General features: G+C 29.1%; 1 protein-coding gene across 1 annotated transcript in view; it reads right to left on the reverse strand.

Moving 5' to 3' along the window:
* The window catches only part of LOC113385723 (CLIP domain-containing serine protease 2-like), a 30,958-nt gene extending 17,763 nt beyond the window's left edge, over positions 1–13,195 (reverse strand). Inside the window, exon 1 of the mRNA XM_026623562.1 lies at positions 13,069–13,195. Within this exon, the coding sequence (XP_026479347.1) occupies positions 13,069–13,195 (127 nt within the window). The remainder of the gene's footprint in view (positions 1–13,068) is intronic.
* Between the last annotated feature and the right edge of the window lie 4,153 nt (positions 13,196–17,348).

A 17,348-nucleotide genomic window follows, 5' to 3' on the forward strand; every position in this document is an offset into this window, starting at 1 on the left:
GATTTGTAATGAATTATGTATCGGCTTGTGTACAACACATTCCAAGTTTCCAAGGTTGACCGTAAAATATATTTAACATTTTGATCCTATGAATTCACAGCAGATTTAATTTCCCACCTCTTAAAAATTTGTGATTTTTTTCTTATGTTTTTTTCGTATTGTCTACAATTATCTTACTCTGGTGCATATGCTTGAAATTTAGTGTTAGGGTAACATTGAACTTCTAATTTTGTCCCACTAAACGAAGTGCTATACTTCATACAAAACATATAAATTTACATATACTACCCAAAAAATTATAAACATTTTATGGATGGATGAAGGCTGTCATTTTAGCTTATACAAATGTTGTATATTTTTGATTGCTAAATAAACTATGAATGAAAAAAATATGGATGTGACGCTATTTTTCGTCACAACAATATAAAACCATAAATATTATAATGAACTAGCCAAGATGTTGCTATTACAGTCCCACCTACACAGAATATTAGACATGTGAAAAACGATAATAATATTTTTCATCACAAATGTTTATGATAAAAAAATTATCCAGATTGTTGAATCTACAACTAAATTTTTCTGTTCTATCATTAATTATGTCATCGTGTTTCCTACAAAAAAAATTATGAACACGACAAAAGTAAAAAACGAATAAATTGTCGAATTACATTTAATTTGGCATAATGAGTTTCCCGTAGGGTAGTTGTACTACTGAGCCGAAAATCATAAATGAAAATTTTTGCATTTCTCGACGTTTTGAAGATTTCTGAACATTTTGGCATAGCTCAGAAATAATGGATGTGTGTGTCCACATTTTTTCGTTCACCTTTTCGGCCGCACGGATCAACCGATTTGAATGGTTCAAAAAACTTTCGATTCGTATTGATAGGAAAATGTGCTGATGAGTTTTTGGAAAAGGCATGTTCACCCGTTACGGAGATAAACAGCAAAGACCACAGAAAATAGGAATCGAGTTTTTGAGACAACGGAGCATCCGATTTGAATGACCTAAAAATCATTCAATTAGTAATGATTGGGAGATATGGCTCCCAATAAAAACCATATGTATTAACATATGGTTTTTGGCAAAGGCAGGCCCAGCCATTTTAAAGATACGGAGCTAAATATACAAACAATGGCAGATTTTGAGAGAAATAAGCATCCGAAACGAATAATTAAAAAAACTTTATGCTTGTGTTGACAAAATAATTGCTTTGGATTCTTTTTGTATATCGAAAATTCAGATTTCAATTTATATACTAACTTATGTACTAACTTTTAATTTATATATTAACTTATATATTCTAAATAATATTATTGACTTTGTGATTCAGTTTATATAATTCTTATAAATATTATACAATGTTACAGTATTAATAATAATCTATTTGAAAACATTTAATATTCTTCGAACATTTCGTTACGGTGTAGGAAGTACCAGCAATTTGCCTTAAAAACTGCCATACACCACTAGTGTAATTTATTTATTCATCAAATGTTATTATAACTTAAATAGTTTCAAGAATGATATTCACTTCTATCGCAGCGAAACAAAGAACTATCAAAATATTTATTTTTTATTCTTATGATTCTGGTTAGTGGGGTAAGTGTACAAAGGTCCAATTTGTCTTTAAGTAGAAATATTGTCAAATAAAAAAATAAACCATATTGCAGCACATAAAACAAATGAAACTTGCAACTAACGAACTATGTTCAATAAAATTCCTAGTTAATTCCTAAGTACAAACATGTATCTTTTTTACTGTTTTTTTTAAATTGTCCCATTTTTGAGTAAAAAATCTGATCCAATAACCTTATTTCAAATTTAAAGGGATATTATTAAATAATACCCACACTATTCAAATAATGCAGAATATAAATTTTATGGGCTCCTTTTTTTAAAAGATAGCACTGTATGTAACCTCGAATTGGTATTTCGTCATAGCAGAGTTGGAATAACTATTAATTAATTTATCTTGTGTGTAATAGTTTTTTTTTTACATTTTTATTTACTAGTTTCTTATTATTTATACCTAGTCAGTATAAAAGTTTAGATAGCCGTATTACCCCAATCTCATGTAAGCTATTCTGAAGGTTATATCAAACTGTTGTATCTTACAAACCATCTTATAAAACAATGAAATAACGAATATAATTAAAAATTTCATTCAGGTTTCGTAAACTAAACAACCGTGCGCAAAAACAAAAAGACTAACAACAAAAGGAGTTTATAGCCGTTTACCTCATGGTGGTAAAGTCGCCTGATAAGACGATTTACCTTTTACTTTCAAATAATGTTGTTAAAAAATTCCAAACTTACTAATATTTTTCTCTTCACTTTCAAATTGTTTTTTTTTTATAAATTATTAAAAAAAGGATACAAGCAAACTAATTAATTAATCACTTTTATAAATAAAATATCCAAAAAAAAACAAATTTAGTTAATTAAAGTAAAAGAATAATTTTTTCTGAATTTAAAATTATGAAAGAAAAGAGAAAATATCCTTGTAGGCTGAAAACGTCCATGGCCGTACTTAGGCGCACAAGAGCTTTTATTAGGTATATTTTATCTGCGCGAAAGTACATATATAAAAGGGTGATGAAGGGAACAAAGGAGATTGGTCATATAAACTTAATGCTCTCGGCCATAAAACAGAAATAAATACAATAGAATACTATAACTTTGTGTGAGAACATAAAAGCACAAAACACTATGGTAATATAAGGAGGAAAAGTGCAGTATTGAAAAGGCGAAAGGATTAAAAGCTCAATGCCTTAACTCTTTTACGACAGAGGAAAGTGTTTTTATGAGACGAATAATGTAACGAACATATGTAATAACTTGTGAAAATAAAATTTACGATATTTCATTTATTCATCAAATATAGTGTAGGGTACAAAGGTTCAATTTGATTTTGAGCAATTATAATGCAAAAACAAAACTAATTATATCACAACAAATGACACAAATCCAACAAAAAGCTAATCTGACCATGCTCAGTAAAACTTCCAGCTAATACATCATTGTAAAAATAAGATTTTTTGCTGTTTTTTAACTTCCCGTAGGGTAAGTTATTGTAATGGGCCGAAAATCTGAATTGAAAATTTTTACATTTCTCGACGTTTTGAAGGTTTCTGAACATTTTGGCAATCCTCAGAAAAAATGGATGTGTGTGTGTGTGTGTATGTATGTATGGATACAAATTTCTAGTCACGTTTTCGGGCGCACGGATCAACCGATTTGAATGGTTCAAAAAACATTCGATTCCTATTGCTAGGAAAAAGAGCTGATTAGTTTTTCGCAAAGGCAGGTCCAGCCGTTTCGGAGATACGGAGCAAAGAGTGCAGAAAATAGAAATCGACTTTTTGAGAGAACGGAGTATCCGATTTGAATGATCTAAAAAACATTCAATCAGTAATGATTGGGAAAAGCGTCTATTATTTTTTGGCAAAAGCAGGCCAAGCCATTTCGAAGATACGGAGCTAAATATATAAAAAATGGCAGTTTTTAAGAGAACTGAGCGTCCGATTTAAATGATTCAAAGAACTTTCTGCTTGTCTCAACAAAAAAATTGATTTTGGAAAAAAAATCTGTATATTTTTTTTATTTTTTTTTTCTTGTATATCGAAAATAATTCAGATTTTGTTTTTATTCTGACTGAAGTTCTAATATAACTTAAACAAATAATTTTAAATTTGCAATTAAGTTTATATACTTCTTATAAATATTAGACAATGTTACAATATTTATAATAATCTATTTGAAAACATTCAGTATTCCTCGAACATTTCGTTACGGTACGAGAAGTTCCAGCAATTTGCCTTGAAGCACGATGCCACCCTCCCCACTAGTTTAAATTTGTCCCGATTCATTTTTTGTTTCATTGGCAAAGTAAAATAGGACAATTATTTAATTAACCACTCGTAAAATGGCTTTTTAAACTTAATTTACTTTTTTTGTTAATTTTTATTGTTTACACATTTGTCAGGATAAAGCCTCGGTTTATTTCTATTTTCCCACCCACGAGTAAGCTTTTATAGAGGTTATATAAAAAAAGAATCTGTTGAATCTAATGTATACTTAAAAACTACATTAAGGGCATACTGAAGGATTGCGCTATGAATTATTTATTTAAAAAAGATTGTGCTATGACACGGTTATTTAATTTTTTTTTTTGTATTTATCTAAAATATTATCTTATGCTTTACTAATTTACAAAAACTATATATGCTCTTCATGTGAAAAATTTGATGACAACATATTAGGCACGGTCAAAATTATCCTCTAATCTCGAATTACATACAAGCCTTAACCTATTTCATAACCTACTCACAACAACTCTAATCTTCAAAGTTTACGAGTCGATCCTTTATCTTTTAGTATATAGCCTTAGGGCACTACTGTGTTATACGATTTTATTGTTCTCCTTATGTAAACCGTATTAGCAATGGATGCGAGAATCATTTAAATGCAAAATCAACTGCCATGTCTGTGGACAATGAACGTAGCCCAATTTCATGTAGCTCTGAAAATTAGGATAAAGGCTTTATTGTTATGACGAAGTTAATAACGAGCCCAATTTGCAAAACTTTATGCCAAAGTTTCGAATGAAATATTTCTCATTACCGCTTTATGCGTGAGTGATTATGCGTCGTCGTTAGTGTTACACGATAAGTATTGGGTATTTTGTTCTCAATTCTGAATATTATTAATAATACTAATATTACCAAAGTAATATTTTATAAATCCCCATTATGAAGCGGTAGTTAAGCTCCAAAAAACTAGCGTGTTGGATTTTTGTCATTTGTTGTGATAAAATTAGTTTGGTTTTTACACTACAATTGCTCAAAATCAAATTGAACCTTTGTGCCTCGCCCTACCCTACTTTTGATGAATAAATTAAATATCGTAAATTTTATTTTCACACGTTATTACATATGTTCGTTACATTATTAAATAATTTTTAATAACTTCAATCAAACCGGACGCATATGGTATTACAATAAATGAGGAGTTGGTAAACAGAGAGGACCATTCTAAATATACTTAAACGCCATTAAACCGTTTCAAACTTTTTTTTAAATGATTTCTGATTATCTCTAATTGGGTTACATACTACTTTTCATTTACCTTTACATTAATATACTTGATAGCCCCATGGTCTTCTGGGTATTCATAAAACTTGAAACAAATTTAGAACTAGAGCAGATTTTTTACTTCCATTCAATGACAGATATATTATTATGTTTATCCAATTTGGAAATATTATTTAGTGAAAAACTCATAACATCCTCAATGTATCTCAGATTGTCCTAATTTTTGGGATGGTCCACTTTGGTTACCAACTCCTGAAATGCAGTCGTATACTGCCATTATTTTGTATGACGTAGAATCTGCAAAAACTATTTTAAAACCTGAAATATTAACTTATAATCATTAGTTTACAAATCAGTAATCATTAGTTCAATTATTATAATTATTAATTTCTGTAACAGATCTTCACATGTTCTTCTCCATGCATGAGTTCTTTAAATAATATACATTTTTAAATATATACCGGTATAATTATTATTCTTGAAGATGTAGTTTAAAGATACCGGTATTCATAATACATCACAAAAATAATTAATTTATTTATTTTAGTTTTTTTATCGTATTATATTTAATAAGTATTAATACTTATAGGTGCTATAGGTGTTATTATATCTAAATATACTACGTATCATTATGATCGCATTCTCAATTCTTTCTGGAGCTTCTATATTGGCTATGTACAAAAATAAATAAATTAATTAATTATTAAATTTAACTTGTTTCGACAGGTATTCCTAAATGAACCATCATTTTTAACCGCAATCAGAACTTGATTTTTAACAGCGATCCTATGAGCTGTTGTGATGAATTTCTTTTCTTCCAAACAGTAGACGCAACTTTATGTGATGAACTCTTTCATTGATGCAGCAATGCCGAAATATTGCTATCTCTATTTCCAAGTAAAGACTGATATCACTACTGCTTGACGTCAGGCTATTTACTCGAAGCGAGTTCGAACCCAAGACCTCTGACTCAGATCCTTTCGCTCTAGCCTTTTATCTACGAGCGAGGTAAGAGACCTATAAGGTAAGAGGCCTATAAGGTAATTGGCCCATGTCATTATACATTATATTGTATAGTAAATTTTATTATATAATAAAAATGTTTGAATTGAATATATTATAGTACAGCCTTATGGAAACACTATTTAATTTTTCTATTTATTGCTCGATTTTGCTTAAATTTTTGAATTTGAATTACTCAAATCCTTTGGATCTAAAATCTTTCAACACAAAATATATTTACAAAAAAAAATTAAAATAAATATCTCAATAGTTCAAAACAAAAAATGAGATCCATAGATTCGAATTGTTTAGAAAATATTTATTTAAAAAAACAATTTTTAATTAACTTGTAGTTCGTGATATAATAAACCATACAATATTTTTGGAAGTAGCACCTGAGTTTAGTCCGGGAATAGTTTTTATCCGTAGAATAGTTTTCATTCGTTCGCAACTATCCAAAAAAGACATCAATTAAAGTATTAGAAATAAAAAGTAAGACCTAATCAAACTTATATGGAATACAAAATCATTGAGACAAAATATTTAGCCCAGTTTAAACCCTTCATGCACTTTTTGAAGTTAGAACTGTCTTTTGTCTCTATTATATATTAAATACAGGATTAGTTAACTAATTTTATATATAAATTATCAGATTTCTTGTTAATGATTATAAAAATTTATATTATAAAAAGGCGATTCGGAAAATTTTTACAAGTATTGTAACATAATTTATCATGTTTTTTGCAATAGTAAATAGATATCAATTTGTTCGAAACTCGTCGTGAATGTATCCTGCAAGCAATGTATTTCCATTTAAGGATCGCAAATTCATCTCCCCGGACATGTTTTTTAATCTAACTATTTTAGCAAGCTCAGCTTTCATGTCGCGAATTTAATATACGGATGTTTCGGTAAACAAGAAGGAAATAAATAACGAATTTCAACTTTGTGTGATTACATTTGTCCGCGATGAATTCAGAGCCTAAAGGGATGCTCCTTTCGGACATTGGTCATCTATATTTCACGCTTGTCCACACTTTCATTCATCTAATTTTTCAGAGCCGGAACTTTGTCAGCAAACCGAACTAAAGCAATTACTATTGCGTATCAAAACGATGTGACTTTTGACATATGACTCTTATATTACTCTATAACAAACAGGGTAGAAATAGATTAAAATTATATATTCATACTTTATTTAATGACTCTAACATATGTTAAATTTACTTTCCCGATATTAAATTAAGATGACATGTTTTTTTTAATAATGATGAATTTTAACTGTCCGCGGGTAAAAAAGTCCAACATAGATATCTCAAAAATAATTAAAGTTGAGATTTTTTAACAACAATATTTGAAAGTGGAGGGAAAAAGATATATAACCAACCATGACTTTATTTCCTACGACGTCGCTATTGGAAGATAAACGACAATGTTTGAAAATCCACAGCAAAAGTATTTTTTTCGTTGTTAGTTTTTTTTGTCGTAAGAGGAGTCATAAGAGGTTGTTATTTTTAAATTGGATTCAACAGTTTTTTTTATGTAATCACTTTTAAAGCTTACAGGTGGGAGGGGAGAAAAAGAACACCTGAGCTTTTAAGCTGGCAAAGATATAAACAATAAAAAAAGGTAAATTAATATAAAAAAGACAATTTTACTAAAGATAAATTAGTTTGGAAATAGTTATTCCAACTCTGCCGTTTATTTCTGACAAAATACCAGATCAAGTTTTTATACAATATAATCTCTGTACCCATAAATTTATATTATGCATTGGTTAAAAAATGCAGTTACTATTTCGTAATTTTTTTTTAAATCAAAAATAAGACAATATACCTGTCAGCCCTCTGACAGTCCCATTTTACCCCGCCTATAAAATAAAAAAAAAACAGCTGAATTTGTTCTTTGAAAAACAGCATAAAAGCACATCAAAGCACGCTGGGAGTTTCAATGAACATAGTTAGATAGTTGTTTGTTTGCATGTCTTATTTATTGTGATCAAATAGGTTTGGTTTTCACAAAATAATTGCTTCAAGTCAAATTGGAACTTTGTGCCTGCCCTACCATACATTGAATTTTACATCGAATTGTTCCAGAAAATACAAATGCTGTTTATCATTTTGATAGATATTCATCTACTATTTAATTAAAAGACACGCAGCATCATTTTAGGTCAAAATTTCCTAATTCAAAAATTCCGATTAATGAGATAAGCATACTGATAGGCTACTCCTGCCATAATAATCTAGATTTCGCTTATTTTTTTATACGAAACGAAGAAAACTGGTGATGCAAAAGACACATGTATGGTATGTATATAAATAGATAATTTTTCATACCTTACTTAGTTGTGTATCTATAGTATCAGTATAGATATGGTGTATCTATGGAAACTGGGTACGGTTGTGCCACTTTTTTTGAACAGCAATAATTTTGTTAATCCACCAATTACCTGGGATGAAAGTAAATTGAATGGTAATTTGAATATTTGTCTACGTAGTAATACTATAATACTGTCCTTAAAAACGATGTCACAAAATCAAAACATACAAGAAAAGGGCGAGTGTCTCAACCGTCCTTTGGGCGTGGACTATGGACCTTATAGAACATATGAATGTTTATATTATATGTGAAAAAAAAACTTATTCCAATCGTCTTCAAGCAATTCAAAAAATGCATTGATTTTAATCTATCTCGCCATATTAAATTTGTTCTCCGACGATATGATCGGTTTTATTATCAAAGCTCCTCTCTTTTACCCTTCTATAATGCATAATCCAATAACTCTTCCAAAACTGTCAGAAAGAATAGATTTGTAGGGGCTTTCCTCTGCCGACTGAATCATATATCAATGTATGGTCAACAGGACACAAGGCATGGCATCCGCTTGCGAAATATTTATTATCTGACTCGGAGCGAAGTTTGATTGTGGGACCAGATTGATATTTTTTGCACAAACTACGGTTACGCCCATCTACATGCAGATGTATTCAGAAATAGTAGCTTGGTATGAGGTAAAAATCGTATCTAGATAGACTTAAAACCCAAAAGATAGTTTATTAACTTAAAGAATAAGAACCCTTAGCCAGAAAAATTTAAGCTAGTATTCACATTTCGATTCATCTGAATCGTTTAACATGAAAGATTAGAATAAGTATGTGTTTTGTTGAATAAGTATATAAAATATAAGTCATTAATATTGATGCATTTAGTAGATACATATTTTTTAGAAAGCGGATATTTGGATTTCTGATATTTTGAAGTCTAATTTTGCGTCTTGATCATTGGAGGAGCTTCTTTGTAATTATCAATAAAATGAAGAAAAAAACCTTGAGTCGATTTGGGAGTTTCAACATTGTTCGAAAGTTTGTTGAAAATCGTGGTTATCATTTCCTACATTAACTATTTAATTTTTAACGTCTCATAGGGTAAGTTATAGTAAACGCAAAAAATCGAATTTTTTTTTTTTTTTTTTTTTGTTACAATTTATTTTTGTTAATCAAGACTTTAATGTCTTATTTACAAAATTGATATGAGCAAAAAAAAATACAAAAAAACAAAAAATGCAATACATTGAATATAAAATGAAAAAAGTTAAAATAAAAATTAAATTAAAACAGTAATACAAAAATAAGAACATAAATGAACGATGACGTGATGATGTATGCCGCGTACTACGTCAGGACGCGTGCAGACATTGGGCTAGGTGTTTGGTAGATCGGAAGGAAAAATCGAAAATGAAAATTTTTACATATCTTTACGTTTCAAAGATTACTGAACATTTTGGCATACCTTAGAAGAAATGGATGCATGTGTGTGTTTGTGTGTGTGTGTGTGTGTGTGTATGTATGTTTGAATACAATTTCTCGTCCACGATTTCGGGCACATGCCTCAACCAACTTGAAAAATAAAAAGCCATTTGATTTATATTGATGATTTATATTGAGTGAAGATAGGTCTAGCCCTTTTGAAGATACGAGGCAAAATATTAATTCAGTTTTTGAGAAAACGAACCCGATTTGAATGATTCAAAACACATTTTACTTGTATTGACGAAATAAAGAATTGATAGAAAATTTTTCAAAGGCAGGTCTGGCGGTTTCGTAGATACAGAAGAAAATGTAAAAAAATGATATTTATCATTAGATATATCAGATTTTTTATAGAGATTTTGATCATGAGTACTAATTTTGTTAAAATTTTAGGTTCCGTATCAATATTTCTAATTTTTAAAGTATTAACGCCACTAACAACTACTATTTTTATACAGCCATAGCCTCGAAATATTGTAAATAACTTGATATTTAAAAAAAAAAAAAAAATCAAAATTTGATTTACTCAACAAATGGTCATAAGTCACTCTTTTATGGGCATGACAAATATACTTGTCAATACACAGAATTTTTCTGTAACTTTTCTATGACTAGTATATTTATCAGTTACTTAACTGTTTAATTGCGCACATTATAAATTTACAATATTTTTTTTTTCAATTATGAAAATAACTGAATAATAAACAAATTAATTGCCCAATGAAAAACATTGGACTACTTATCGAGAATAAATATTATTCTGCTCATCAATGCTTTTTTTAATATAGCAGTATTTTAAAGTTGTCTTTAAATCAAGTTTTACCCTGGATCTCTAAGACATCACAAATTACTGATATTTATTATAATTGGCAACTATTAAATTAAAAAAAAAGATATAAAAACATTACCATGTATCTTGTGCAGTAAAATAAAGCTGCGGCTCTGTCCGAGAATTATTTCTTTTGCTGTACATTCGCCATAACATTTTATATCGCAGCAATTAGGAAAAAATGTTGCCGTTAAATCGGGAATGTTAATACTTTTCGTCTAGCAATGTGTTGCGGCGACGGCGGCGTTCAAATTACGTACTTTGTTCGGAAAAAATTTCTTGGTGAATATTCGCGTATAATATCGGGTATAGTAAATTAAGCCTCTATTCACATACAACACGTGCTTGTACTCATACCATTTGGTTTTGTTTTTAATGCGATATTTTTTAATGTCCTTCGCAACGGCGACCCTCACAAATCACTAGCCAACGCGCGCCCCGACTCTATTTGCTTTCGTGTACACTCGCATTTTGTTACAGAGTATGAGAGAGGTAATTTTCAAACTTACCTAACAAAAGTACAGAACGGAACAAACTGTCGTTAATAAATTTTGTGATTGCGGTAAATGTTTCGACTTGTTACAAGTTTTTTCAAACTATATTCTGATTAAATTACGACGATTTGTAGTGGAGCCCAAACTGGGGAAAAGGAATGCGTTATCTAAAAGCTTCCATAACGCATTGCCGAAAATATTTCTAATTATATTCCGATGCTCTTGGGTCTTGTTTCTTATCTCTAAAACCAAAAAATAGTGACCTACAACTTAAGTCTAAATAACAAAAATACAAATAAAGGAAAACGCTTAAAGCAAATTTATTTCGATTTTTTTCAGGTGGCGTTGGTTCTTTTAAAATATCTCCATAATATCTCCATAGTATTCCATAAAAATGCTTATGCTTGGAGCATAGCTTGTATGGATCAGAAGCCCGGATTCTGAGAAAGATTGACAAAAGCTGTCTGGAAAGTTTTGAGTGATGCTGTAAGCGAATGAGAATATACAGAGGCCAGATAAGATAGCAATTAAAGAAATTATGCAAAAGAAAAACCTTTACGATCGTTACGATCATTAAAAAGTAAGAAAACTGGATTGGATCCATTCTGTACTTTCGGTATTCGGTACCAGTTCTTTACTGGGAAGAAAAAAATGTAGATAATTGATAACCTACGCGAGAAGAAGAAATACATGGAACTGAAAAGTCAAAAAACAGGACAAGGAAGTATGAAAGCAGAATTTGGGAAAAAAAATCTATAAAACCGTCAAAAAACGTTAATATTAGCAACGAAATGGCAGTGGTAATAGTAAACAGGTGACAGACAGAAAATCATTGCTTCTGTTGCTCTCAGACCATGGAACTGCCTTCGAGCAGACAACCATTTATTATTATTATTAAATTCTAAAGTATCAACAAAGAACGAAAATAATATTGCAATTTAAAAATAAATTAGAAAGATTTACATACCTCATTCTTGATTGATATCATGTCCAAAATACCTTCTATCACGTTGTTTTAATTCCGCATTTCTCTTTCATTTATAGTAACCTTATAGTTGTAATAATTTTCTCATTTCAGATTTCTTTACTTATTTTCACAGGTTACAATTAAATGGTTGTTTTAAAAAAAGAAACTGCGATTTTGGCTATTTCTCCTGTAAGTGCTACTTGAATTTGAAATTTTATCCAAGTACTTGATTCAACATTCCACATAATTTCCATTGACTTTCTTCATATTCTGCAACTTCCAAACTTTTTTCTTTATATTAGGTTAGAAGCTCATAAAAATTAATAAGTTTCTAATACTTATTATCAATATTTTTAATTGTAAAAAAAGTAAATGAAGACTTGGAAACTAATTATTCAAAGTAACAATTAGTAGTAACTAGTAGAGTAACTATTTTAAGTATTTTTATTAAAAACTCAGCTCCTAAATGACAAATGTAGTAGATACTACACTTTGTCCACAGACTATTTAGATATGTTTATACTTCAAGAAAAAAGTGCATAATAAAGTAATTATAAGAAAACGTGCTGTAATAAAGTAAATAAGGTTATATGTGAATTATAATTTTGTATCATATACAGGACGGCTATGCTTTAAGGGTGGTAAGTTGCAAAAAGTTCAGCACTATCAAATTGTAGTGCATACTATTATTTATATTTGATTTTTTTTATTTTTATATCTTCAATTATGGTGAGGATTTATTACACTTCATAAGTAACTTATCAGAATCAATTTAAATATTTGAATTTCATTTAATATATATTCTAAACATTCACCAATTTTATCACAGTGTGTGAATATTGAGAATCTTTCGAAGCTTCATACTTTCAACGGCGCGACGTGCTAGATCATAAATTTCATTTTCGCTTTCCGAACGATTTTTCGGCAATGTCAACATTGGTCTATAAATAGCAGTACCAATTACAGTTTGGAATTGTTTACTACTACCCATATATTGCAGAGCTTTGGTCAACTACTTGATTTTTTATATGAAGAGTTCAATTTAGCAACGAATTTCTCCAGAAAATAAATGAAACTATATGTACATTACGGATGAATTATAAAATTACTTATCAACAGGTAATATAATAAACAAGAAACTAAAATATTCTCAAGAAATTCATTTTAAAAGAAAGAGATTCAACATTTTCAGACGATGTTCAATATTGATCTGATAATTTTAAAATATCAAAACATTCCACTTTAAACTAAACTTTGTCCAGAAACTATAAGTATTCTCAACAAATCTGCTTGTCCCATTGAACTGAATATTACTGTTAAAAGCCATGTCATATGATCGATCTAGGAGAAAAATAGTACCCAAAAACATATACTATTCACAAGCTCACATATTTTTCCTGGTCTCAAAATGACCACAATCTGAAATAACAAAGTGACTTTCTATATTATGTGAACAATATTACAATATACTCTTATAGGTTAATAAAAAAACAAGATCAATTGAGAATTTTCAAAAGTCGTAAAGAAAAGAAACTAATTTAAAACGAATTATTTGACATGTATTTTCTACTTAAAAAATACCACCAAACCAACATCATTCAAGAAAAAGGTAAAAAAAAACAATGGGGTTGATTCTGTCATAAAATAGACCGATGTTATGGCAAGACCATGTTACGTAGCATTTTTCATATAAAATGGTACTAAAAACTGTCAAAATGCTATGTAGTTGCTGTGCAGTCAAGCGTTTTATATAGAAAACCTAACCCAGAAAACGCACAAACGTCATAAAAGAAGGTTCTCATAAGCATACTATACATACATAAGTTCTCAAAAGAAGGTTCTTTGATATGTGCATTTATAATAGATTTATGTATAAAACTACTGATCGAACTGTATATACATAACATTTTGACTTGAAAGTTTTTATTACAATTTTATATGAAAAATGCTACATAACATAGCTTTGCGATAACATTCGTCTATTTTTTACGGCAGAATCGGCTGTTTAAATCTACGTATAATATTACGTACTTAAAATTAGGTATTGTTATTAATAAAAAATATTACTATATTTATATAATTTACTTATCCACTAAGTAACAATTTATGGTTCCATGTTTCCTCTAATCCATTCGAGGTATTGTGGAACTCTTGTATAAATACCAGGAATGCCAGCTTTTCCGCAATTTATTGGTCCTAAAGATACAATACCTAGAAGGTACCAGGAATCGCCGTAGCGGTCGTAGCCCATCAAGGGTCCACCGCTGTCGCCGCTGCAGGAGTCGCGATGCAACTCGCCGCCTGCACAAAGTTGCCTGGACCAAACCTAGTAATAATAAATAATATAAATAAACTAGTGGTGCATGACATCGTGGAATGAAACTTCCCGCACCAAAAATTAACATGTCTAAAAAACCTTTAAAATTTTTTTAAAACTTTGAAAAAAATAGAGATTTTTAAGAACTTTGAAACTTTTGAAAGATTATTTATTTGAATAATAATTTTTTTAATATTTCGATTATTTTTCGTAGGAAAAGTTATTCCAATGGTCTAAAAATCGATAATATTTTTTTTTGCATATCTTTACGTTTCACAGGTTTGTACATACATGCACATACACACACACACATACATTCATTTTTTTCTAAGTATGCCAAAATGTTCAGAACTGTCAACTCTGAAACGTAAAGATATATAAAAATTTTCATTTCTCTTTTTTTGTGATTACTATAACTTACCCTACGGGAAGTCAGAAATATTAAAATTCAATTATAGTATGCAATGTTTGGCATGAATAGCATTATAACTTTAATGGGAGAGTAGTTATAGTATTTAACAGTTCTATAATGTCGGAAACATTTAAAAATATGTATTTGATCTAGCAAACTAAACGAACTGAACTCTCTAAAGGCCGAAATAATTCGTTTTAATACATTTTTTTGGTTTAGTGTGACTTTAAAGTCACTTCGCCCTATAATGTCCGCACTTATGTGTATGAAAATATTATTTGAGGCAGATAAGCCTAGCAAAGATAATAAATATTAATCTTGGTGGTCTTGGCAAAATTATAAAATTAAGATTTATGCGTCAATTCACAGAAAACTATTATTATTTGTTAGAATATCAAAATTTTTGAATTGTTACCTACGCAATCCATAGAGGGTTAGATCAATGAATATAATAGTGTGTAAATCTCTTGCATAAGTGGTATATTACAATTTATATTTTTATAACTCCTCAATAGTTTATATTTATTACAAAAACAATTTCAAATTGATCAGAAACTCACCCTCACATTTAACCTACTGTATGGTTGCATACAATCTTCATTTTTCACAAGTGGTACCTTCAACTTCAGTTTTACTGGACTTGGAATTCCTAGATATAGAAATAAATAATATTTATATAATATTTTGTATTATTTGTATAATATTTTATATTAATTTTATAATAGTAAACATCTTTTGATTACATTTTCTAATTGTAGTTTATACTTTTATCTACGCTATTAATAAACCATTTTAAACCGCTAAACTATTTCAATAATTTGAAACAATAAATAATTCATCGATTTGATTTTATTGATCATACGACACTAGCTTTATTTAATTCAGAATTATAGCATTCTTTACTATATGTTCTAAAAAAATAAAATTTTGGTATTGAAAATATATTAAGAATAGAATAACTTCATAATAATATTTTAAAACATCTAAAGCTGTATTATTATTTATTATAATTAGTTTATTTTTATTATAATCATATATTAATAAAATTATATCGGTAAGTTTTAAAGGCTTTTTATATTTTATATTTTTATACATAGTTTATTGAAGTTAGTTCATTGTTTTGTATTAGTAATGTGGAAAATTGTTAATTTTAAAACTTACCTAATTCTGTCCTTCCCCACCGGCCACCACAAATGGTCGTCCAGGTTCCAAGTTTAATTTAGGAAAATACTCTGGTAAAGGTAAACAAAGTGGCTGAATAAAATCTGTAATAGATATTAAGATATACTTAATACATTTTATCCATGTAAATATTAAACGAAAATTGTATTCTGAATAGAACTCAATAGTTTTTATGACTGCGATATATTATTATATGAATATGTTATTATAATAATTGATTTTATGATTTTTAGATAGCAATTTTTTTAATTTCTAGCGACATTTAGGTTAACATATTGTAGGTCAATAGTATATGATATAGAGATAATGCTTCCGTAATTTTTTTTTTTTTTTTGACAAGATGAAAAATTTCACTCACCACTAAATACTACATTTCTATCCAACCTTAGCAAAGCAATATCGTTATGCTGATCGGATGTGTCGGGCCTGTAAGCATCATGGGGGATGATTTTTTCAACCCCAAAATCTTGAGGTGGATCAGCGCAGTCGTAAAAATCTAATTCCTGGATGCAATCGGATTCACTCTCAGTATTATACTCGCCTAGTCGGACACCAACTCTATTACAAGAAGGTGATGTTAAAATCTTTATTTTTATAATCCAAACACCGATTAATAACTCTTATTTTAATATTGATATTTTTTTATTGATACTAAATGAACATTTTGCGTCTCACAAAAATTTACAATTATTTTTGTAGAATTTAAGTAATATTGTGTTAAATCTTGATTAATTTTATTAGATTTGGAGTATTAAACGACATATCTATATTGATTGGCACTATTTTTTTATGCATTGCTAAAATTTATGTCACTTTGATTTACAATTTCAATATACACCATAAATAAAAGCTAAGTTGCAATTTGCCTTAATGTAAGTTGCATTGAGTCCGTTATGAGTATATAATCATCTTTTGTGGCATTTTACACAAAAGAATTTTAAATAGACAATTCTACTAAAGGTCAATTTTCACTCGCATATTTATACGCATATGCACACTTTTTTTTCAATTTTAGTGCCAAACAATTCAGAATGACTTGGAACGTTGACAAAGCATCGAAACAACAAATCGGAATCAGACGAAAACGTAATCTTTAAAAAATGATAATTTAAATGTTTTATTTAAATTAAAAGTTATTCAAAACAAATAAATTATGTCGCCTGCATTATATAAATAATCATTGAAATTTATAAGTTGGAAATACGAAAATTTACTCACAAACCACCAAATTTG

This window comes from Ctenocephalides felis, unplaced genomic scaffold (genome assembly GCF_003426905.1).
Source record: "Ctenocephalides felis isolate EL2017-DRISC unplaced genomic scaffold, ASM342690v1 CF-g0.4_SCAFFOLD_03571, whole genome shotgun sequence".
In the NCBI taxonomy this organism is placed as follows: Eukaryota; Metazoa; Arthropoda; class Insecta; order Siphonaptera; family Pulicidae; genus Ctenocephalides; species Ctenocephalides felis.